The sequence below is a fragment of the Dryobates pubescens genome, chromosome 3 (assembly GCF_014839835.1).
Source record: "Dryobates pubescens isolate bDryPub1 chromosome 3, bDryPub1.pri, whole genome shotgun sequence".
Classification (NCBI taxonomy): Eukaryota; Metazoa; Chordata; class Aves; order Piciformes; family Picidae; genus Dryobates; species Dryobates pubescens.
In genome coordinates this window covers 4160928-4184600 of record NC_071614.1, presented here as the reverse complement: position 1 = coordinate 4184600, position 23673 = coordinate 4160928, and the positions used below count along the sequence as shown (strand labels likewise).

The window sequence follows — 23673 nt, the reverse complement described above, 5'->3', positions numbered from 1 at the left end:
TTAGAATTGGAATTAGAATTAGAATTAGAATTAGAGTTAGAATTGGGATTAGAATTGGAATTAGAATTAGAGTTAGAATTAGAGTTAGCATTGGAATTAGAGTTAGAATTAGAGTTAGAATTGGAATTAGAATTAGAATTAGAATTAGAATTAGAGTTAGAATTAGAGTTAGAATTGGAATTAGAATTAGAGTTAGAATTAGAGTTAGAATTGGAATTAGAATTAGAATTAGAGTTAGAATTAGAGTTAGAATTGGAATTAGAATTAGAATTGGAGTTAGAATTGGAATTAGAATTAGAGTTAGAATTGGAATTAGAATTAGAATTAGAATTGGAATTAGAATTAGAATTAGAATTAGAATTAGAGTTAGAATTGGAATTAGAATTGGAATTAGAATTGGAATTAGAATTGGAATTAGAATTAGAGTTAGAATTAGAGTTAGAATTGGAATTAGAATTAGAATTAGAGTTAGAATTAGAGTTAGAATTGGAATTAGAATTGGAATTAGAATTAGAGTTAGAATTAGAGTTAGAATTGGAATTAGAATTAGAATTCACCAGGCTGGAAAAGACCTCTGAGATCATTGAGTCCAGCCCATCGCCCAACACCATCTAATCAACTAAAGCATGGCACCAAGCACCCCAGCCACCTCCAAGCTGTCCTTTAGCCAGCTGGCCCATGACATCCAGCGTGTTCCCCCTGTGAAACCCTGACCTCTGGATGTCAGCTTCTGCCCAAGGAGTGGCACAGCCCTGGCCTTGCTTTGCCAGCCAGTTCCACTTGTGCCAGGGGGACTTCCTGCAGAAGTGGGAGTTGGATGTGGAGCTGTCTGGCTTAGGGAACTCCTGAACTTGTTGAAGAAGATTGAAAAAGAAAGTGTGTCTGTAAGCATTTTGGTGGCCAGCTCAGGGCCAGCTTCCTCCTGTTGATTGCAAAATAGTTTTTGAGGAAATAGGCGAAGAAAAAGAGAAACAGACAGTTTAGGAATGAGGTTGACTTGCTGGAGAGTGTCCAGAGAAGGGCAACAAGGTTGGTGAGGGGCTTGGAGCACAGCCCTGTGAGGAGAGACTGAGGGAGCTGGGGTTGCTTAGCCTGGAGAAGAGGAGACTCGGGGGTGACCTTATTGCTCTCTACAACTAACTGAAGGGAGGTTGTAGTCAGGCAGGGGTTGGTCTCTTCTCCTAGGCAACCAGTACCAGAACAAGAGGACACAGTCTCAGGCTGCACCAGGGGAGGTTTAGTCTGGAGGTTAGGAGGAAGTTTTACACAGAGAGAGTGATTGCCCACTGGAATGGGCTGCCTGAGGAGGTGGTGGGGTCGTCATCGCTGGGGGTGTTCAGGGCTTGACAGGATGCTTGGTGCCATGGTTTAGTTGATTGGGTAGTGTTGGATGATATGTTGGACACAATGATCTCGAAGGTCTCTTCCAACCTGGTTTATTCTATTCTATTCTATTCTATTCTATTCTATTCTATTCTATTCTATTCTATTCTATTCTAAAGGTGAATTCCTGAGGCTCAGCTGTGGTATGTGTGGACACTGCAAGCTTTCGTTTGTTAGCTGTTGCTGATCATTATTTCTGTCTCCACAGGCAGCTATTCTCTCTCCATAAGAGACTATGATCCACAGCATGGTGATGTCATTAAGCACTACAAAATTAGGAGCCTGGACAACGGAGGGTTTTACATCTCACCCAGGATAACTTTCCCCAACATCAATGATATGATCAAACATTATCAAAGTAAGTGTGAGCCAGTTGGCGAGTGAGTTACTAGAACACAGGCAGGATTTCCTGTGAAGGAAAAGAAATGCTTTCTTGTTTTGTTCCAAGTCTTTTTCATCTTTATTATTATTGTTATTATTACCATCACCATTGTTATTGTTATTCCTACACAGCCCAGGCATGCATTTGATCAGGGAGAAAATGAAACTGCGTGGAACCCAAGTCATTTGCTTACCATAATCATAACCCTCATGCTGCTTGCTCTGTGGTGCCCCAGCAGGAAATAAAGAGCAGCTTTATAAAACACCTCATCAGAGCCACGGTGATCTGAAGCTCTGGGAAGAAGTGCCCTGCATTGTAAAGAAATGGGTTGTGTGTTTGAGAGGAGATTTGCATTCACAGCTAGGAGAATCATTGAATCATGGAAGCAATAAGGTTGGAAAAGAACTCAGAGATCCTCAAGCCCAACCTGTCACCCAACACCTCATGGCTAACTAAACCATGGCCTCAAGTGCCACGTCCAATCCCCTCTTGAACACCTCCAGGGATGGTGACTCCACCACCTCCCTGGGCAGCACATTCCAATGGCTAACAACTCTCTCTGGGAAGAACTTTCTCCTCACCTTGAGCCTCGAGCTGAGGGAGCTGGGGTTGTTTAGCCTGGAGAAGAGGAGGCTCGGGGGAGACCTTATTGCTCTCTACAACTAAGGGAGCTTGTAGCCAGGTGGGGGTTGGCCTCTTCTCCCAGGCAACCTGTGACAGAACAAGAAGACACAGTCTCAAGCAGTGCCAGGAGAAGTTTAGGCTGGAGGTGAGGAGAAAGTTCTTCACAGGAAGAGATTGGCCATTGGAATGTGCTGCCCAGGGAGGTGGTGGAGTCCCCATTCCTGGAGGTGTTCAAAAAGGGATTGGATATGGCACTTGGTGCCATGGTTTAGTTAGTCATGAGGTGTTGGGTGACAGGTTGGACCTGATGATCTCTGAGGTCTTTTCCAACCTTATTGTAGAGCATAGTTTTTGCTTGTAGATACAGCTTCAGTTGCTTCTAACTGAGTTGGTCTGGCAAAGTTAATGTTGGAGGGGAAACTTCAACCCACCACAGGGGTGTGTTCTTTTGTACCTGGGCAGAGAGATGAGAAATGTAGGACAGAAAATCACCCAGGGAGGTTTTTTTTTTGTCTCATAGCCACACTGAGGTCCTGGCCATGAGATTTCTGTGAGCTGCTAGCTGTGTGGCAATTCTTTGGGCACAGCTGGAAAGCCTGAGAATTCTGAAGTTTCACCTTACAGTTGGTCAGTGTCTGGAGGAAAAGAAAAATCAACAGTGACCTACTTATGCTTGCATGCACATGTGGCTGAAACCATGCTGCAAGAAAATGTAGTGACAAATTCAGAACACAGGTCCCAAGCCTGGCTCCAGTGTGTGTCTTCATCACACAGTGTGTCAGTAGCCAGAGCTCAGGCTGTGTTTATTTGGGCTAATTTGGACTAAACCCCCTTAATAACCTGATGATAACCAGGTGCCTGTGACACTTCCTTCTTCATTGTGAAGAAGGATTTCAGTGCAGAGGTTGTGTGAAGGCACCAGAAAGGAGACATTTTCCTCCAAGCACCTGAGTAGCTTGGATGTTATTTTTCAGCTGGTTGCTGCACACCTGCAGTCGCTGTAACACTTGTCTCACATCCTGAAGCACAGAAGCCTGATGGATTTGGGGGGGGGTGTTTGTGTTTTGCCTTTCAAAACCAGAGCAATCAGATGGCTTGTGCAGAAAGCTGGAAAAAGTTTGCATCAGCCCCAAGCCTCAGAAGCCATGGGATAAAGATGCCTGGGAAATTCCACGGGAATCCATTAAACTGGTGAAGAAACTTGGAGCTGGTCAGTTTGGAGAGGTCTGGATGGGTAAGTCTGCTCCTCTGGAACCAGTGGTTAAACCTGCTGAAGGGGCTCTTGTTTCAGAGTCATTCAGGGGTACAAAACAGGTCCAATGTATCTGTAAAGCAGCAAAATCAGGCCCACACTGAGCTTTGGTCTCCCCAGTTCAAGAGAGACAGGGACCCAGGAGAGCATCCAACTATGAGGAGAAAGTTCTTCACTGAGAGAGTTGTTAGCCATTGGGATGTGCTGCCCAGGGAGGTGCTGGAGTCACCATCCCTGGAGGTGTTCAGGAGGGGCTTGGATGTGGCACTTGGTGCCATGGTTTGGTCATGAGGTGTTGGGTGACAGGTTGGACTTGATCTTTGAGGTCTTTTCCAACCTTGTTGAGTCTGTGATGAAGGGATTTTAACAGCTCTCCTATGCAGAAAAGCTGAGCCCTGGGGCTGCTTAATCTTGCAAGGAGAAGGCTGAGAGGGGATCTGATCAATGTCTATAAACATCAGAGGGGTGAGTGTCAAGATGAAGGTGCCAGGCTCTTTTCTGTGGTACACAGTGACAGGACAAGGAACAATGAGTACAAGCTGAAACACAGGAGGTTCCACCTCAACCTGAGAAGACACTTCTTTAGGCTGAGGTTGATGGAGCACAGCCCAGAGAGGTTGTGGAGTCTTTCTCTGGAGGCTTTCAGGACCTGTCTGGACACATTCCTGTGTGGCCTGCCCTAGGTGATCCTGCTTTGATAGGGGGTTGGAACTGAGGATCTCTGGAGGTCCCTTCCAACCCCTAACATCCTTTGCTTTTCATGGAGGGGAAGATAGCTGACAGAGAAGTGGGACAAATCCTTTGGTGGAACAAATCACATTGTTTAGTGGTGGCCTGGTAGTGCTGGGTTAGCAGTTGGACTTGATGATCTGAAAGGGGTCTTCCAAGATGATTCTATTTAGAACAATGAAGCACAGAGGGATGCTGTTCAGATGGCAAATTCCACCCACCGCTGGTGTCAATCAGGAAGCTCCAACTCACTCATAGGCACAACCTTTTGATATAAATCATGCAAAAAACCCCACAAGCAAGACATCTCTCTGCTACCATCTGGCCAAAGCCAGCCTTTTATCTGTCCCCATGAGAAAAGGCTGAAGAAACCCCCCAGCTATGGCATATGTGAGTGACAAGTCACAGAGCAGTTAAGACAAGCATCAGCCATGGTGCAGTTTTTTTCTGTCTAATGAACCAGGTCAAGAGATGTTTAGCTGACACTGAAATGCTCTGAAAGCTTTTTTGTGGCAGGGGGTAATTCCCTGCTTGAAAATGCAAATCGTTTTGGGAAGTGACCCTTTCTGCACAGGCACACACAAGGGCACCAAACTACGAGGGTGCTTCTGCTTCAAGATGTTTCCTCTTGTTTGTCTCGTCGTTGTACCATCTAAACTGGGCCTGACCCTTCCATCTGAGCTGGGGCACTGTGAGAAAAACTAATGTGCTGTGAAAGTGATGGCTGAGTTTCCTCTTCTGGGCTTCCTTTCTGAGGAAGGAGAAGCTGATTTGCACAGTGCAGGTCCTCTCAGAGAGCCACAGCGCGGTGGGGGTTGGAAGGGGCCAAGGGACCTCTGGAGGTCATCTAGGTCAACTCCCCGCTAGAACAGGTTCAGCTCGATTGAGCCTCAGAGGATCACAGTGGCCAGGTGGGTTTGGAATCTCTCCAGAGGAGGCTCCACAACCAAAATAAATACCTGGAACAGGATTTTTGGAGGATTCTAGTCTAAGGTGCAGAATCACAGAATCAGCCAGGTTGGAAAAGGCCTCAGAGATCATCAAGTCCAACCTCTTACCTAACACCTAACACAGAAGGATGTGGCTCTCGGTGTCATCATCACACTCCTCAGACTTCTGCACTGGTGCTTGTATCACCTTTCAGTTTTAGAAGTCTAAGCTGGCAGGAGATTTTCTTCCTGCCATGGTATGAAAGGATTTTTTTTGACCAAGGGGTTCAGTGCATCTGGGCAGGTTCTGCAGTGCTGGGCTGAGGCAGGGTAGCCCTGCAGGAGCAGGGGCTATGTTTAATGCATTTTTGTTCCTGGTGTGCACCGAGAGGATGTTAATCAGAAGGCTCTGTGGTATCAATAAACCATGAAGAGAATTCTCAAGCAGGGCTAAGAGAAAAGTTAACAAGCCAAATGGAGCCATTATAGTGTCTTTTATTGATGAGACACATTTCTGCTCGCATCTCATGTGTAAAAGATGCCCTGATTGGGTAACCCCTGGTTTAGAATGTAAGGGACATGTATTCTGGGTGTATATGTTCTTGTGCAGCTCTTGGAAAAACCAGAGCAAATCATGCCACAGAAATACCCTTTCTGAAATAAAGGGCATCTAAAAACATGGAATATTTGGGGGTGGAAAGGACCCCTCACAATGCAGAGCCCTGGAGCAGGCTGCCCAGAGAGGTGGTGGAGTCTCCTCTGGAGAGATTCCAAACCCACCTGGATGTGATCCTGGGCAAGCTGCTCTTGGTGAAGCTGCTTTAGAAGGGGATTGAAGTAGATGATCTCCAGAGGTGCCTTCCACCCCTACCATGCTGTGATTTTGCAATACCTGGTGAAATAAATGAAGGTGAGAGAGATCAGGATCAATGTTGTGTTGTCATCAGCTAATTTGCTTTGTGTGTTGCCAGCAGAGGGCCAGGGTAGAGTCATAGAATCAAAAAGGTTGGAAAGACCTCAGAAACCATCAAGTCCAACCTATCACCCAACACCTCATGACTATCTAAACCATGGCTTTGAGTGCCACATCCAATCCCCTCTTGAACACCTCCAGGGATGGTGACTCCACCACCTCCCTGGGCAGCACATTCCAGTGGCAAATAACTCTCTCTGTGAAGAACTTTCTCCTCACCTCCAGCCTAAACCTTCCCTGGCACAGCTTGAGACTGTGTCCTCTTGTTCTGGTGCTGGTTGCCTGGGAGAAGAGACCAACCCCCAGCTGGCTACAACCTCCCTTCAGGTAGTTGTAGAGAGCACTAAGGTCTCCCCTGAGCCTCCTCTTCTCCATTTCCCTGCAGGAAAGCTCAGTGTGGGTGAGGTGGGGTAGTGACACCCAATTCCCATGAGTGGAAGCCTGGATGGAGGCTCTCTTCAGGGAATGTAAAATACTGTATCATTACTGTTAAGAGTGTTGGTCACACTTGCTTCACAGAAATAAGGATACTAATTAATGTGTTTAGCAGAGCATTCAGCAAACTGGGAGTGGAATGAGTGCTCTGCTCCAGGGTATGGGGTGGAATAGTAGAAAGGATACAAATGAGCTTTCTGCTCCTTAAGCAGAAGCAAATCTATTTAATATCTGGGTGGTTTTTTTCCCTGATAGAAACAGACTGCATAGCTGAGCTTTAACAGCAGATTTGACCTGCAGTTGTTATTTCTTATGGGTAGATCATTTAGGGGCGTAGCTTTGGCATGCCCTGACCTGACCATGTTTGGGAAAATGCATTTCATAGCCATGCAGATAACATTTTGTGACAGATAGAGTGACTTCTCTCAGGGGGTGATCCTTCTTCAGAAGGAAGGTGATAGGAGGTGGAGTGCTTAAAGCAAAGAGATCTGAAAATCAGCTCCTTGCTTAGCCACCGATTCCCTGCATTAGGAGGATAAATAGTGTAGGGAAATCGTGGGCTCCAGTGTAGAGGGGAGCTCCATTGTGGTCATGCTGTCTGGATGGCTGCTGACTAAGGAAAGGAGGCTGTTTCACTGAGTCAGGACAGTGTCACCCTGTTCTGAGAAGGAGCTTGCAATGTTGAAATGGGTATGACAGGGAACAAGAGTTGCACTTATATTGCCCCCTCTCCCCTTCTCCTCCCTCCCTTGCCCCCCACCGCCCCCCTCTCCCCTTCTCCTCCCTCCCTTGCCCCCTCTCCCCTTCTCCTCCCACCCTGGCCCCCTCTCCCCTCCCCCTGCCCCCCCCCCCCCCTTTTCCCAATCAAATGACTCCACAAGAGGACCTTTGGGAGCAGAACTTGCTGCCCTAGCTTTTTTAAATACTACTTTAATATTTATTTTATCTTTGGGGGGAAAAAAAAATGCTGCAGCAGAGAAGAATTGAGCACTGTGCTGCTAGCTGCTGTTTGCACAATGAGAATGTTGCCTTGCAAAGTTTGTTAAGCAGAGACATGAAACAGCCACAGCCTCTTCCCCTCCTGGCACAGGCTGGGTGGTAAGGAGCTATCAGCCTTGAAATCTTGCTCTGGGCACTGGGGGGTTGGAGCCCTGGCAGCTTATCTTTGTGGGTCATGAGAATCCTCATTTGATTGCACTTCCCTGTAATGCCCTGTGCTGAGCTCTGAGGGTCACACAAAGGATGCCAGGCATGAGGCTGGCATGCGTGAAACGGTTGTAATTGCGGCAGTTAAAGATGCTCCAGGATCCTTGAGAGCAGTCCCCAGACTTGGCTAGCCTGAGACAGTTTCTGCTGTCATCCATTAAAACCATCTCTTCCCTGTTTGAATGTTTTCTGGGCTGCTTGCAGATGGGAACTTGGTTTGCAGTCAGATAGTTTGCTTGCCTTTTGTTTTTAGGTGGGTTTTATTGGGGTTCTTCCCCCCCCCCCCCAGATAACTGATGTCTCAAAATAAGGCTTGGCTTCATTTTCACTGCAGGCTTCTATCAGTTGCCAAAGAGCAAGGAATTGCAGGCTAAATATTTGTGCTGCGTCTGGCATTTGCTCTCCAGCTCTGAGCTGTTGCCGGAATCCAACCTCACCTGCTTTCCAAATCCCTACTACTCAGGGCTCTGGGTGGCACTGGGTGACTTCAAGTGCCCTGATCATATTCCCTCCTTCCAGGTTACTACCATAACAGCACAAAGGTGGCAGTGAAGACTCTGAAGCCTGGGACAATGTCTGTGCAAGCCTTCCTGGAGGAAGCCAACCTCATGAAGACCCTCCAGCACGACAAGCTGGTCAGGCTTTATGCTGTAGTCACCAAAGAAGAACCTATTTATATCATAACAGAATTCATGGCAAAAGGTGAGAGCATTGCATTGGCAAGGCCTGCTTCAGCAAACTCTTCTGCTTCTCCTAGAGCAGTCAATTGTTCTTGCAAAAGGAAGGCATAAAATAAAGCTGGGTGGGGGGTGGTGGTGGTTTAGTGTTATTCTTTGGAATGCTCTGCTCTAAAGTGAAGGAGCAGCTGTCCTGGAGGAGGTCTGAGCCTCTAAATTGCTGATTCTTTGTTGCATCTGTGAAATAAACTGGGCTTTAGCATTTCCTTTCACTGCTTCAGATGCAAAACATAACCACCCCACCCCCACAAAGAGCTCTGGTTCCTTTTGGCCTCCCTACCTAACTCGTGGGTCTGGCTTCCTAGCAAGGCAGTTAAATCAAACCTTAGGAACAGCTTTATCTGGCCCTTGAGTTGATAGAGATGTGTGTAAGGCAGTGAGCAGCGAGTGGCTGCACTGCCAGGAAAGGAGAACCTTCAGCAGAGCATCTACTAGAAAAGGAGAACTTCCAGTAGAGCATCTGCTAGGAAAGGAGAACCTTGAGTAGAGGATTACCTCACCAAGCAAGTGAGGTTTCCTTCTCAGATTGTCTTAGGTTTGCTGGGTTTGCTCTGCTTTCATTCTCTTTCCAAGCAACTCTGCTGTTAACTTCATAAGCAAGTGTTGAGCTGCTTATTCTTTATGACCTGGGAAGGGCAAGTACAAAGAGGGCACCAAAGCTGGTAAAGGCTCTAGAGCACAAGTTACACAGGAGCAGCTGAGGGAAGTGGAGTTGTTCAGCCTGGTGGTTTCATCTGGAGAAGAGGAGGCTAAGGGGAGACCTTATGGCTCTCCACAACTCCCTGCCAGGAGGTTGGAGCCAGGTGGAGGTCAGGCTCTTCTCCCAGCTAACAAGACTGGGAGGAAATGGCCTCAGGTTGCACTGGGGGAGATTTATGTTGGGTGCTAGTTAAAATTTCTTCCCTGAAAGAGTGCTCCAGCATTGGAAGAGGCTACCCAAGGAAGTGGGGGAGTCACTGGCCCTGGAAGTGCTAAAAACAAAAGGTGTAGATGGCTGTTAGGGACATGGCTTAGTGGTGGGCTTGGCAGTGTTAGAGCAACACTCCATGACCTTGGAGGTCTTTTCCAACCCTGTGCTTATATGATTCCATGATCTGTGTGATTCTCTGAGGCAGCTTTCCTGACAGAACAGGTACTTAGCAAACTCAGCTCCCCTCACACAGGTGCTGAGGGCTGGTGGGAGTTTTTGTCTACAGCCAGGAAAATGGCAAAACTTAGGTGCCTGCCTTCTGGACTGGGTGTTACTGGTGTGAAATGTGGTGGTGTAAAGAGACTGCCTTCCTCTAGCCAAATTGAAAATACAGCAAAACACTTCACTGGGGGTGGGGGGGAGGGAGGGGGAAGTATTGTGGTCCAGAGCAAGCAGGACCTCACTTGACCTTTGTCTTGCCAGTAACTGCACTAAGCTAACCTCTCTCTGTCATCACAGGAAGTTTGCTGGATTTCCTGAAGAGTGATGAAGGAAGTAAACTGCTGCTTCCCAAGCTAATTGACTTCTCTGCTCAGGTAAATTTGCAGGAAGATGCTCCAGGTTCAGGGGGTTTATGGTCTGGAACTTGCTGGGCAACCTTATCCTAAGGGTTTGGGCTGGGTTTTTAACTCTCACTTGGCACTGGGGAGATTTGCACAGCACTTTTGCCATAGTCCTTTCCAGGTTTCCTCCATTTTTAATGACCCACTCTAACATTCCAGTGCATGATTATATATTTTACTTTAATAATCCTTTGGGGTTCCCCCCCTGCCCCGTGGGGCTGCTTTGACTGCATACCTACTTGAGCAGAGCAAGAGGAGTTTGTTTGTGCAGCCTTTCCTGCCTTTGCCTCTAGGATGAGAGCTGATGTTGCACTCCTGTATCACTTGAAGATTAAGCTGTGGCTGTTCCTTGAGGGTTTTCAGTTCCCTCATATACCCTCTTCAGAGACACTGGCACAGGTTGCCCAGGGAGGTGGTGGAAGCCTCATCCCTGGAGATTTTCAAGGCCAGGCTGGATGTGGCTGTGAGCAACCTGATGTAGTGTGATGTGTCCCTGCCCATGGCAGGGGGCTTGGAATTAGATGGTCCTTGAGGTCCCTTCCAACCCTAACAATTCTATGAAACAGTTGTGTGAAGATGAATTCTCATTTTGAAAGCTCTGTGGTCAAGAAGGGTATTTTGTTTTATCATTTGTCTGGAGGTTATTGAAAGGAATCTGGGTTTGGCTAGTCCCAGACCAAAGACAATCTTGTCTGGACTGATAACAAATGTCTGCCTCGAACCTCTCAAACTTGCAGGCTGCTTTTAGGGAGGGACCTGAAATCACAGAATGGCTTAGATTGGAAGGGACCTCAGAGATCATCTGCTTTGTCCTCCCTGTCGTGGGCAGGGACACCTCTCAGCTAGACTCAGCTGCAAAAGTCCTCATCCAACCTGGCCTCAAACGGCTCAGCGCCAGTGAGGAGCCCCAGCCAGCACCCGTGGAGGATATTGGAGCAGTCATCAATCATTGCCCTAACAACCGGGGGGCCAGCAGGCCCCCCGGCCTTTGTTGTCACCACCACCATCACCCAGTGCACACCATGAGCACTCACAAGTGATGAGAGGAGGATCCTCAGCCCAGATGGGCTCAGCTTGGGGCTGCTGCCCTTCCTGGGGGGATTAAATAGGGGAGTGGGTGGGGAGGGCAAAGTGGCCACACCTGGGGTGGGAGGAGACTCCAACAGAGCCCAGGTTTTGAGGGGAAAAAGCAGCAAAATGGGGCAGGTGAGGGACTTCTGGGGTGTCAGGTAATGGTAGGACTGGGGGGAACAGAAAAAAACTAGAAATGGGTAGAGTCAGATTGGATGTTAGGAAGAAATTCTTCCCCATGAGGGTGGTGAGACACTGGAATGGTTTGCCCAGGGAGGTGGTGGAACCCTCATCCCTGGAAGTTTTTAAGGTGAGGCTGGATGTGGCTGTGAGCAACCTGATCTAGTGTGAGGGGTCCCTGCCCATGGCAGGGGGGTTGGAACTGGATGATCCTTGAGGTCCCTTGTTCTATGATTCTAAACCAATTTTGTAGTTTAGGCTGGGTGTTAGGAAGAAAATTCTTCACAGAAAGAGAGATTGGCCATGTGCTGCCCAGGGAGGTGGTGGAGTCACTGTCCCTGGAAGTGTCCCCATCCCTGGAGGTGTTCAAGAAACTCCTGGCCATGGCACCTGGGGATGTGATTTAATGGCCATGGTGGTGCTGGGCTGATAGTTGGACTCCATGATCTTAGAGGTCTTTTCCAGCTGAAACACTTCTATGGTTCTGAGGCCACTCTCCCCCAGGACAGGAGGGAATGCAGCCAGGATGTCCTGTTGGTGGCTGGAGCCTCAGGGCAGCATCCCCACCCTGGCACAGCGGACCAGCTCCACTTGCCTGGCAGGCAGCAGCCATGCAGAGGCAATTCCCAAGCTGCCTTTGTTCAGCAGTCCCTGGGATCACGTGTAGAGTTGTAGTATGGATCCTGAAGAGAAAAAGTGAGTCAGAAGGGCATGAAAGGTGAAGGGAAACTGCTCCCTTCTTGGTAGTAATCCTCTCTTCAAGGCCACGACTCCAGAAGCCCAAACCAGCTTTCCTAGCCTGTTCCTGAGCTGTAGCTGCATGTAGCTGAACACTGCTGACAGGTACCAATGAGCACTGAAAGAGGAGGGGGGAAGGCTTTCATTTTCTTTTGTTCCCATGAATTTCTGTACCTTTAACACATCATTTGGCAATGAAAACCCAACAATTAGCAGAGAGATTTATCACATGGGCTCTGGCACACATTCCCTTGATCAAAAAAAATCCTCCTTTCCCCCCCCCCTTTTCCCACAAGCAGAGGTTTAACATGGCCAGAGGTGTGAACTCAGTTGTCCAGTTGTGTTTCCCCTCCTCCCATTCTGATTTCCTTGACCATTAGTCTTTTCCTACCTGGGACTATTTTGCATGCCCAGATAGTTGCACATCCAAGTGGCTGCTTGGAATTTCTCTGGCTCAGTGCAGTCAGAACCACAGCCCTGGAATTTCCAGGAACTGTAGCTGGTGTTTGTTGAAAGCAGAATGGATTGTTTGATGGCACATTCTTCAGCCATGACTGGTCAGATGGTGAGTTCAGTGAGCCTGGCACAAACAGGAGGAAATAAAGCCACTGGAAAGGCCATTTTGCTTGGTTGGGATGGAAACTGAATATCACCATGAATGTCTCTCTGAAGTGGTTCTTGGTCCCCTAGCTAGTTCACCCAAATGTTTGGTCTGTGCGAGGGAGCAGGGGGGGAAATCGATCCTTTGTGATGGCTGATGTGTTTTTGGTGACTCTGGTAAACCTGGCTGCATTTTGCTCCTACCTGCCAAGTCCAATCTCAGCACTGACCTCAGAGCCAAAACTTCCCTTTCATTCCTCCTCAAGCCTAAATAGTGGATGAGGAGTAAAGAGAGAGGCCCATGGGGAAGAGAGAGAGGCAGAGCAGCCCCTACTCAATTACTTCTGTTTTGTCTGTAAGCCTCTTATCTATCTGTAGTAAGACTCTGTGGCAACCATTTACCAGTAGCTGCTTCCTTCTTTAGAAAACATCTTACTGATTTCTAGAGCCTGTGAGCTGCAGGTGTCCCCTCTCTTCACCAGCAGAGGTTCTTTCTGGTTCAGTTGGGAGCCCCTTGCCCGGTAACAGGCAATGCAAGGCTCTGCTCTGAAGAGTTTGTCAGTTTGTGAGAGGTTTGCAGTGGGAGGTGGGAGGGCAAGTGGCTCTGTTTTTCCATTGCCTGAAGAGAAAAAGAGGAACAAGAAGCATGTGGTTCTGTGTTGTAAGTGGTGGCACTGGGTGCCTTCACAGCACCCCTGGGGGGCTTGTGAAAATGGATAAGCAGAAGTGATGCTTTCTTCAAGCTTGGTTGGGTGCTGCTGCCTGCCTTACTGCAGGGCCCAAACCAGCACCTCTGGTGCTGTGAAGGAGTCTGTGCCTGGGGCTTCTGCTGAGGTGGGAAGAGCCTGGGTATGAGTGTGCTGGGGACTGGTACTGGGAGAGGGGCTTTTGCTGTTGCTTTGGCAGCAAGTCTGAGAGCTTGTGTGCTCCCCAAACCACACAGCTGGGAGTGAGCTGCCACCCACCCACAGCCAGCCTGGGGAAGTACCTGTGGCACAGGCTGGACCACGCTGGTTGGGGGGAAACTTCAGCCCACCACACTGGCTTTGCCCATCACCAAGCTCACAAGGAAGTGGAAAACTGACAGCTTACAAGCACTGGCTTTATTTTAAACTAGTTCCTCTGAATCCACCATCTCCACATCAGTTTCACTGCCCTGAGTTTTAAAACTCTTATTTCAGTTGCTTCTCTTTTTCTGAAAAGTAAAATGTTTTTGTTTTGGGGGGTGGGGGGGGAAAGAAAAAAGCAAGGTAGCCTGGACAAAGCCTGCAAAACTCATCCCCAGTGCCTATTTTGAGGACATGAATCATCTTCAGTTTGTCAGGAGATTCATTTGGGCTGCTGAAATGCAAATCCAGTGTACTCATGATAGCATCTGAGAGCTGGCTGTTGCCAAACACTCCTCCTGTAGGAACATGTTGTTGTGGAAGAAAATAAAGTTGTTTGCCCTCCCTTAGTAATTGTTTCCTGATTGTCCAGACCCATTCTGGGTAAACACAAAGTCCTTGGGGTGGTTTTTTGGTTGATTTTGTTGTTGGGGTGTGTTTTTAGCTCTGTCTGCACTGGGTCTCCATTAAGCTGTAAAGGAGCAATCTGTATCTTGTTTAACCCATTAATTCCTTCCATTCTTCGTAGGATTTAGAAATGGAACTTGTTAATAATTAGGGGAAGAGCCCTTTTTGCAAGGGCTTCTAGGGGTAGAATGGGAGGGACTGGATTGAAGCTTGAAGAGGGGAGATTTAGACTGCAGGTTAGGAAGAAATTCTTTCCAGTGAGGGTGGTCAGCACTAGAACAGGATGCCCAGGGAGGTTGTGGATGTCCACTCCCTGGAGGTGTCCAAAGCCAGGCTGGATGAGGCCTTGAGCAACCTGGGCTGGTGGGAGGTGTCCCTGCCCATGGCAAGGGGTTGGAACTGGATGATCTTTAAGGTCCCTTCTAACCCAGACCATTCTATGTCTCTAAGTAAAAATATTAGGAATGTTCTAAGACTTTTTGTTTCAGGAGATGCCTCTAGAGCATCTCTCTGATCCTGCCAGCTGTTGCTCACCTAAACTATTCATTTCAAGCTGCTACTGTAAGCCTAGCTTTGCAGCTGGATTTACCCCTGGGTTTTCCATGGTAATCACAGAATCAATAAGGGTGGAAAAGACCTCAGAGATCATCAAGTCCAACCTGTCACCCAACACCTCCTGACTAACTAAACCATGGCTTCAAGTGCCACATCAATCCCTCTTTGAACACCTCCAGGGATGGTGACTCCATCACCTCCCTGGGCTGCCCATTCCAGTGGCAAATAACTCTCTCTGTGAAGAACTTCCTAACATCCAGCCTAAACCTCCCCTGGCACAGCTTGAGACTGTGTCCTCTTGCTCTGGTGCTGGTTGCCTGGGAGAAGAGACCAACCCTCACCTGTCTACAGCCTCCCTTCAGGCAGTTGTAGAGAGCAATAAGATCTCCCCTGAGCCTCCTCTTCTCCAGGCTAAATCATCCTTTCCTGTCTTCCATGATCATCACCTTCTCCTTCCTTCCACCTAAAAAACGTTCCCAAGCCGCCGGTGACGACTGTAGGGCTGTGACTTTGCCCCTGCCTTGAAAAAGGAGAGGGGCAGGGACCTGCTGCTGGCATTGTGCGGTGCTGAAGTACCAAACCAGTGGTTTCTTTGCTTGCAGATTGCAGAAGGCATGGCCTACATAGAGAGAAAAAATTATATCCATCGAGATCTGAGAGCAGCAAACGTTCTGGTTTCGGACTTACTGATGTGCAAGATCGCTGACTTTGGGCTGGCGAGAGTCATCGAAGACAACGAATACACGGCCAGGGAAGGTGAGGCCCCCCCTTCCTGGCCCTTTTCCCCCACCCTTTTCCCCTCCCCACCTCTTGGCCCTTTTTCCCTGCTCCCTTCTTGGCCCTTTTTTCCCCACATCTTTTTTCCCTGCTCCCTTCTTGGCCCTTTTCCCCCACCCTTTTCCCCTGCTCCCTTCTTGGCCCTTTTCCCCCACCCTTTTCCCCTGCTCCCTTCTTGGCCCTTTTTTCCCCACATACTTTTTCCCTGCTCCCTTCTTGGCCCTTTTTTCCTCCCACCCTTTTCCCTGCTCCCTTCTTGGCCCTTTTTTTTCCTTCCCTTTTCCCCTGCTCCCTTCTTGGCCCTTTTTTCCCCACATCCTTTTTCCCTGCTCCCTTCTTGGCCCTTTTTTCCCCACATCCTTTTCCCCTGCTCCCTTCTTGGCCCTTTTTTCCCCACATCCTTTTTCCCTGCTCCCTTCTTGGCCCTTTTTTCCCCTCACCCTTTTTCCCTGCTCCCTTCTTGGCCCTTTTTTCCCCACATCCTTTTCCCCTGCCCTCCACCCCAGGCCCCTTTTTCCTCCGCCCTTTTTCCCTTGCCCCTCCTCTGAGCCCCTTTTTCCCTGCTCCCTTCTTGGCCCTTTTTCCCCTGCCCTTTTTCCCCTGCCCCTCCTCTGAGCCCCTTTTTCCCTGCTCCCTTCTTGGCCCTTTTTCCCCTGCCCTTTTTCCCCTGCCCCTCCTCTGAGCCCCTTTTTCCCTGCTCCCTTCTTGGCCCTTTTTCCCTCACCCTTTGCCCCTGCCCCCCCCGAGCCCCTTTTTCCCTGCTCCCTTCTTGTCCCTTTTTTTCCCCACTCTTTTTTCCCCACCCTTTTTCCCCACCCCCTTCTTGGCCTTTTTAAATTCCTTATCCCTGGGGTCCCTTCCAGCCTGGCATCCTGTGGTCTTTAGAAGCTGCATTAGGAGCTGTAGCTTTGATGTGGCTGTGCTGCAGGGAGACCTTAGAGCTACATTTCACTGTCCGCAGGGGACCTAGAGGAAGGCTGGGGAGGGACTGTTTAGAAGGGCTTGGGGTGATAGGAGGAAGGGCAATGGTTTGAAACTGGAGCAGGGCAGATTTAGGTTGGACATCAGGAGGAAGTTCTTTACTATGAGAGCGGTGAAATACTGGCACAGGCTGCCCAGGGATGTGGTTTAGGCCCTGTCCCTGGAGACAGACACTCAAGATCAGACTGGATGTGGTCCTGGGGAGCCCGATCTAGTTGGAGATGTCCCTGCTGCCTGCAGAGGCTTGGAGAAGATGACCTTTGAGGCTCCTTCCAACCCCCTGCAATCTGTGACTCTGCATGTTGCAGCTAGAATGACTTCCTTTTCAAGCAGGACAAATGAAAGCCTGGTGAAGCTCCACGTGGAGGGAATTGTAAGACTGTTGCTTGACCCTGGGCAGAAGGGAAAATGGTGACTAAGTGTAGCAGAAGTTCACCACACCTGAGCCCAAAGCTGCTGTGGTACTTGCAGCATCTTCTTTGCACCTCTGACACGGGGCATGCAGTGTGGCATCCTGCAGTACATCTCTGCTGCTTATTCTTGGAGAGGAGGTGGTGGTCACTTTGCTCATCTCAGGATATCATAGGCAAGTCAGTTAAGAGCTTTGAGTGACCTGGTACTGAGTGTTTCAACTTGCCTTTGACTGAGAGTGTGCTGCTTTTGCAGGTGCCAAGTTCCCTATTAAATGGACAGCACCAGAGGCAATCAACTATGGATCTTTCACTATTAAATCTGATGTGTGGTCATTTGGGATTCTCCTGTATGAAATTGTCACATATGGAAAGATTCCTTATCCAGGTAAGGACAAGTGTTTGTAGCAGCACCTCTGTGTTGATGCTTTGGTGTTAAAAAGCAGAGAAAACAGGCAAGGAAAGAGGGCTCTGCTGGAGAGAGGCCGTTGGAGAGCTATAAGGATGACTGGGGGACTTGAACATCTCTCCTATGAAGGCTGAGAGACCTGGGGCCTGTTTAGTCTGGAGAAGACTGAGAGGGGATCTTATCAATGTCTATCAATATCTAAGGGGTGGGTGTCAGGAGGAAGGTGCCAGGCTCTTCTCAGTGGTGCCCAGTGATAGGACAAGGAACAACAGGTACAAGCTGGAACATGGGGGGTTCCACCTCAAGATGAAGAGCCCTTTCTTTAGGGTAAGGATGACAGAGCACTGGAACAGGCTTCCCAGAGAGGCTGTGGAGTCTTTTTCTCTAGAGACATGATTACATGGTTTTACAGCCACAGTGGTCTTAGGCTGATGGTTGGATTTGATGAGATCTATTCTGGTTGAAAGCCTTCTAGTCTATGGCAAGGGCTAGAGGAGAGCTGGAGAGGGACCTTCTGACAAAGGCATGTATTGACAAGACAAAGAGGAATGGCTGCAAGATGGAAGAAATTGGATTTAGATTGGATATGAGGAAGAAAGTCTGGCCCCAGGAGGGTAGTGAGGCACTGGAACAGGTTGTCCAGAGAAGTTGTGGAGGCTGCAACCCTGGAAGTGTAAGGAGGCAAGTAATGCATGGTTCTTCCCACAGCCAGGATGCCTTGGTTGGTTCGGCTTAGGCCATGCCCATGTATTCAGAGAGCTGCCTGCACTGAGCTCACTCAGTGATACCTTGACTCTTGTCCTTTCCCTGAGCAAACCTCACAACAGAAATACAAGCCCCAATCCCCTAGTTAAGCCTACAGCTAGGTCTGGGCTGTCTTTACCTCTGCAAAACAGAGGTAAAGACTTCAAGAGCAAAATCAGAGCAGTTCTGCTGTGGGAAAAGATCTCTTCCAGGGGAAGTCTGGGCAGATTGTTTTATGTATGGGAGCATTTTTATGAGCACCATAAATAGTCTGTACATTGTGGATTCATTTGTCAAGCAGCAATTAGAAGCAGAAGTTTCTTGCCTGTAGAGTGGAAGAATTTAATGGTTTGCAGGCATTGCTTGCATTGAAGCTGGAAAAGGGATCCCTTTTGTCTGCTTTAAACAGCAGTAGAAATGGACAGAGCCTGTGAAGGCTGAAAGGGGATAGTGAAGAACCAGGACAGCAAATGAAATGGGTGACCAAGTTACAGCAAGAGAGGGGACAGGTTTAGGCAAATGAATCCAGCACAGCAAGAGCAAGCTGGTGGGAGGTTGTAAGCAGCAGCCACTGGAGAGAAACACTAAATGTTTCAGTTCCAATGTGAATGCTTCAAAATGCTGTCTTTAATTATTAACTAGCCCCAGCAACTAGCAAGAGCTCAGTAGAAAGCTGCCTAGGAAACAGTTTGAGTTGAAACTGGCAAACTGTTCATACCTGTGAAGAAAATCCAGGTGGAGAATGTGGGAGGAAGCCTTTCCAGCCAAAATAACTTGGAGCTTTTGGGGTCTTTGTTCTATAAATCCCCAGAGCTCTTCCTGAGACACTCTGAGCAATTAGTGGGACTGTACTTTGAGGAACTGCCTCTGAAATATGAGAAAAGTATCTGATTCTCTGGGCCAAGAAGGTGAATTGGGTGGCTAGAACTACTCTGGTGGTTATAGAGCAGGGAAGATACTGGCACCATCCACACCTGCACTCCAGCTGTGCCTGCTGCTCTTCCAGCTGTGCCATTTTCTGTGCTCACCTCCTTGCCCAGGCTCTACCTTAAGGAAATATGTCTGCATGTGGGAAGCTTAACAGGTACCAGAGCATAACTTAACAGACATACCAAAGAGGTAGAGCTCACATCCTTTACTGGCATTGAAGAGGGTCTGAGTGTAACAAACATGCATGTGGCACAGATTTCTTTTACCAATCAGGGTGTGATTTTGATGAGACAAATTCAAGGGAAAAAGTCAATGTATTAGTTTAACAATTAGCTAGTCAGCAGTAGTGTGGGGTAGAAGTGAGCCTTTTTGTTTTAATGAAACCCCCAAAGAGCTGCAGATATGTTCCTGATGCATTTACTATGGACTAGGGACACAGGTAAGTTCATGTTTCTTGGGAGCTTGAAGGGGTATTGAGCAGGCAGTTTGTCTGCAGGCCTCATTCAGCCCCAAATCCAGGAGCACCAAGTCCTCATCAAGTGAGAGTTAGCTAAGACTTGCATAACACAAATCACTGTTCTACTGCATACATTATATACAATCTACTTCAAGCTGCAGCAGCTGGAGCACTGCTCTCTATAAAAGGCTTTATTGGCTTACTTTCTGTGTTTATTTAGTCTCTTTATAGAATTATACATTGCTTCTACACAGCCTTAGAATGCCTCACTCTGACAACATGCCCTTCCACAAAGCTTTTTCCGCCCCCCCCCCTACACATCTGCAGTGTTAGCTCAGGAAAACTTCACTGCTCCTTCCAAAGAGGAACGGAAGAGAGATGTGCCCAAAGTAAGCACTCTGATCCAGACTCAGAGTCTAGAGCTGACTGTTTCTAGGATAGGTTAAAGCCAAAAGGCCTGAAGTCAGCTCTGTCCTGTAGCCATCTTGAATAATCCAAGTAATCCTGGGTGCAGTTGTCATTTGCTTGTTGTTCAAATATGTCCTTACCTGTCAAGTGGCTTAAATCATAGCTCTCAGTCAGATAACAGGTACAAAGGGCTGCAGCACTAGTGGTCAGTCACCAAGTACTTCTGCCTCTCCACTGCCAACCTTGCTCTGGCAGGACCCATCCTGCCTCCTCTCAGTGCACACCTCTGGGAACTGGTGAATGTCACTTAAGTCCTGGAGCAGAGGCTGAGTTGCCTGAGAAACCCATGAGAAACCACAGCCTGGGGCAGAACTGTGCCACGTGGAGCAGGTAGGCTGAGGGGTCTGGAACACCTTTCTTAAAAGAGGATGTCTTCACTGTGGGTGGCAGAGCTCTTGGCTGAAGCACTGGTGTTCCCTGCATGGCCAGTCATCAGCAGAAACAGCAGCCACTGGAGTGCAGAAAGCTCAGAGTCCACATCCTGGAGAAGGCAATCCTGACACAATTACTCTGCTGGGTTGTGCAAGACCTGCAGAGGAAGGGACAAGCTAAAAGGAAGGTTTCTGGGGAGGAAGTGATGAGTCTTTTTATGGCCCTGGCAGAGCTGACCCTTCTGAGAGGAGGTGTTGAAATCCTTCTGTGAACCAATCTGTCAGACTTTAAAAACAAAAAAGGGTGGGGGGGTAGGGGGCAGGCCAGGGGATGGGGGGAAAAGGAGATGAGGAGGATGGAGACCAGGGCAGGCCTCTCTCACACAACAATAGGTAGCATATGAGGCTCAGGGTACACTTCTGGTAGTTACAGTTCTTACCTTCTGAAAGAAAACCATAGCAGGGAATCAAAGCAAAGCTCAGCACATCTGGCAAGATGGTTTTGCACAATAGGATGAGGAAGGAGGGAAGGGAAATTGCCAGTTACAAGTAACACTATCACGAGTGGCCGTGACCAGTAGCATGCAATCAGCAGCACTTACACACAAGCTGATGCAGAAGGAAATCTGAAGGTGTTACTCTGCTAGGCAGTGTGGTTAGACAGCGCAGCTGCTCTCTCTCTCGGTGTGGATGTGGTCCACAGCAGGAGGATTAGCAGCTCTGCAGCTAGAGACAACAGCTGATGCCAACCCAGGCTTTTGCCCACCACTGGGAGCAGAACAAACGGTGGTAGAACTGGTCAGAAGAACAGAAGGGAGCTGGCTCTGGAGATGACAGTTATGATCTCACTCAGTCCAGTTGGAGTTGGCTCTAAAGAGGTCGAGGCACTCCAGAGAGGAAACAGAAATCTTCCCCTAAGATTTTCAGAGCGAGTCTCTTGGTTCTGGTGCACACTGGCCTCGCTTACTGACCTCATACTAACAGTTACCTTTAGCTGGCAATAGTCTTGTACTACTGGGTGAAGATCTTTCGAGTGAAGCAGCTGGAGAAACATTCCTGTAGGAACTGAGATCATTTCAGCACAGCTTTCTTTCTGCCACTGCAGGGATGAGCAATTCGGACGTGATGGTCGCTCTTCAGCGCGGGTACCGGATGCCGCGCATGGAAGCCTGTCCGGCCGAGCTTTATGAGATCATGAAAACCTGCTGGAAAGACAAGGCAGAAGAGAGGCCAACGTTTGATTATCTACAGAGTGTGCTTGATGACTTCTACACAGCCACAGAAGGGCAGTATCAACAACAGCCATAGAACAAAGGAGACTTTTTCTGTTGCCGTGGCTCATTGGGACAGACTGCTCGAGCCAATTACTTCATGAGTTTGGAGGTCTGAACTGAGTGTGGAAGCTGAAACACTGCAGTTCTGCAGCAAAATAAGGATGGATTTATTTGGTTAAAACAGCTCCTCTAAAGCTTGACCTTCTCCTTAAATGCTCTGTCTTTTGCAGCTGCAGAAACACCCCAAGGCAAGCAGGCTTTTCGGGGTGGGGCAGGAGAAGGAAGGAAAGTGATCGTGGTGCAGTGTGGCAACACCTTCTCAGGATCCAAGTCATGCAATACATGACAAGGAGAGCTTTGTGGAAGGGGCAAGAAGATGCACAAACAGCTGTCTGCAAAAGAACAAGTCATGAAGGAGAACTTGCAGGTTTAACATGCTGATGTTCTTAAGGTGTTGGTTTTTTCCTTCAATCCAGCATTTCATGAAAACTATTTTTATATCCTTGTTAATTCACATTGGTGTCTGGAGTACTGTCACCTCTGGTAGGACTTCCTAACAGTGTCCTGGGCTCCTCTGAGGAAGGGTTATGGATAAAGTTCTTTACACTGAAGATGAGTCTGGTTTTCTGCTGTATTACTCATGCTAAACTTGAGCTCCTCTCCAAAGCCATCACAGCTGCAGAAGTGCAATATGAACATGTGGCAGCACACCCTGCTCCATGCTCAACCCTTCAGGTTCCCACCAGGCCAAGGCCATCCTCTGCAGTCCCTGGGAAGGCACAGGATTTTGAAGGAAGTGAATCATTGCAGTTGCTGAGGCTTACCAGTGAAAATATGTTAAGATTAACTTTGAATCCCCTGTGATTATCCAAGAACATTCCTTGTATTTTGCTGCTTTAATCAACTAACCTCAAGTCTGTTCTAAAGCTAAAACTAGCTCCAGCACTATCAGAAACTTGTGGACAGCAAGTTACATTGCAGGGACACTATGTGTGTGTTGTTCAGTATGTAAACCTCATTCATGAAGGCAGTTGGCTAAGCTCTGCATTTTGTTCTACCAAGTCATTCACCAGAACAGCCAAGCTGGTGCAATTGCAATGTAACCACAGCATAGATGACTTCTGGTTTTCCCCAAAGTGGCACTGGTTCTTACAGCTGAAACCCAGAACCATCTCTGCCACCCTTCAGCACCCCCCCTCCCATTTTATTTAGGCAAATGGTACTTTGCAGAAGCTTAAAACCCTTTTGAGAAAGCTTCAGTGTGCCTGCAGTTGAAGTTCAGCAGCATGAATATCCATTGCTTTTCTTCCCCAAAGGCCTCCTTCAAACTGTGCAGTTTGAGCAGCCTCTCAGTTACATGTGTAAATAGTTTCTATTGTATGGTGATTTCTAATTTTAATAAACACTTACTCTGAAGCAAGGTGCAGGCTACTAATTTGAGATACAAAGGGCTGATGTTCCACGCTGGACAGAGCATCTGTTCATCACCACTAACAAGATTCTGCTCTCCTTACACCTACTGAGCTTTGAGAAGCTGAAGATAACCAAACCAACCTTTCTGCATCTTTGTCAGGGTTGTGTTTTGGGCTGGAGGGCAGGAAGAGAAGCTGTCAGTGCTTAGCTGTCCCTTAGAACAGCTTCTCCAAAGTCTTTAATGCAACAGCAAGACAGTCCACTGCAGCTCTTAGGAAAACACTCCAGTTAGGAATTGGTCAGTACTTCACTACAGGCTTCATTTTAAGGTCAAAAATAAACAGTTTGAGATGATACATAACCTGGTCTTTCAAATCATGGCCTCTAGCCAAAGAGCTCTGGGAAGTAGGAACATGGAAACAGGAGTTGCTGGGGGGAATAAGAGCTTAGTGTCTCACAAACCTGCTAACATGCAGTCTCAGACAAGTGCCAGGCTGCCAAGGTGCAGCACTGGATTGTTTGCAATGGTATTAACAGGAAGTTGCCAGCATTGGCCTCTTCTGATGGTTTTATTGGTTTTAAACTTCTGCTTGAGTAC

The 23673-nt window shown here is 48.1% G+C and overlaps 1 protein-coding gene across 3 annotated transcripts in view; it reads left to right on the top strand.

Moving 5' to 3' along the window:
* The window catches only part of LYN (LYN proto-oncogene, Src family tyrosine kinase), a 50577-nt gene extending 28457 nt beyond the window's left edge, over positions 1-22120 (top strand). For all 3 annotated transcript variants that reach the window (XM_054179419.1, XM_054179406.1, XM_054179413.1), the window contains exons 7-13: positions 1592-1741; positions 3471-3623; positions 8433-8615; positions 10080-10156; positions 15444-15597; positions 17266-17397; positions 21494-22120. In XM_054179419.1, the coding sequence (XP_054035394.1) occupies positions 1592-1741; positions 3471-3623; positions 8433-8615; positions 10080-10156; positions 15444-15597; positions 17266-17397; positions 21494-21696 (1052 nt within the window). In that variant the 3' untranslated portion in view covers positions 21697-22120. The remainder of the gene's footprint in view (positions 1-1591; positions 1742-3470; positions 3624-8432; positions 8616-10079; positions 10157-15443; positions 15598-17265; positions 17398-21493) is intronic.
* The last annotated feature ends 1553 nt before the right edge of the window (positions 22121-23673 follow it).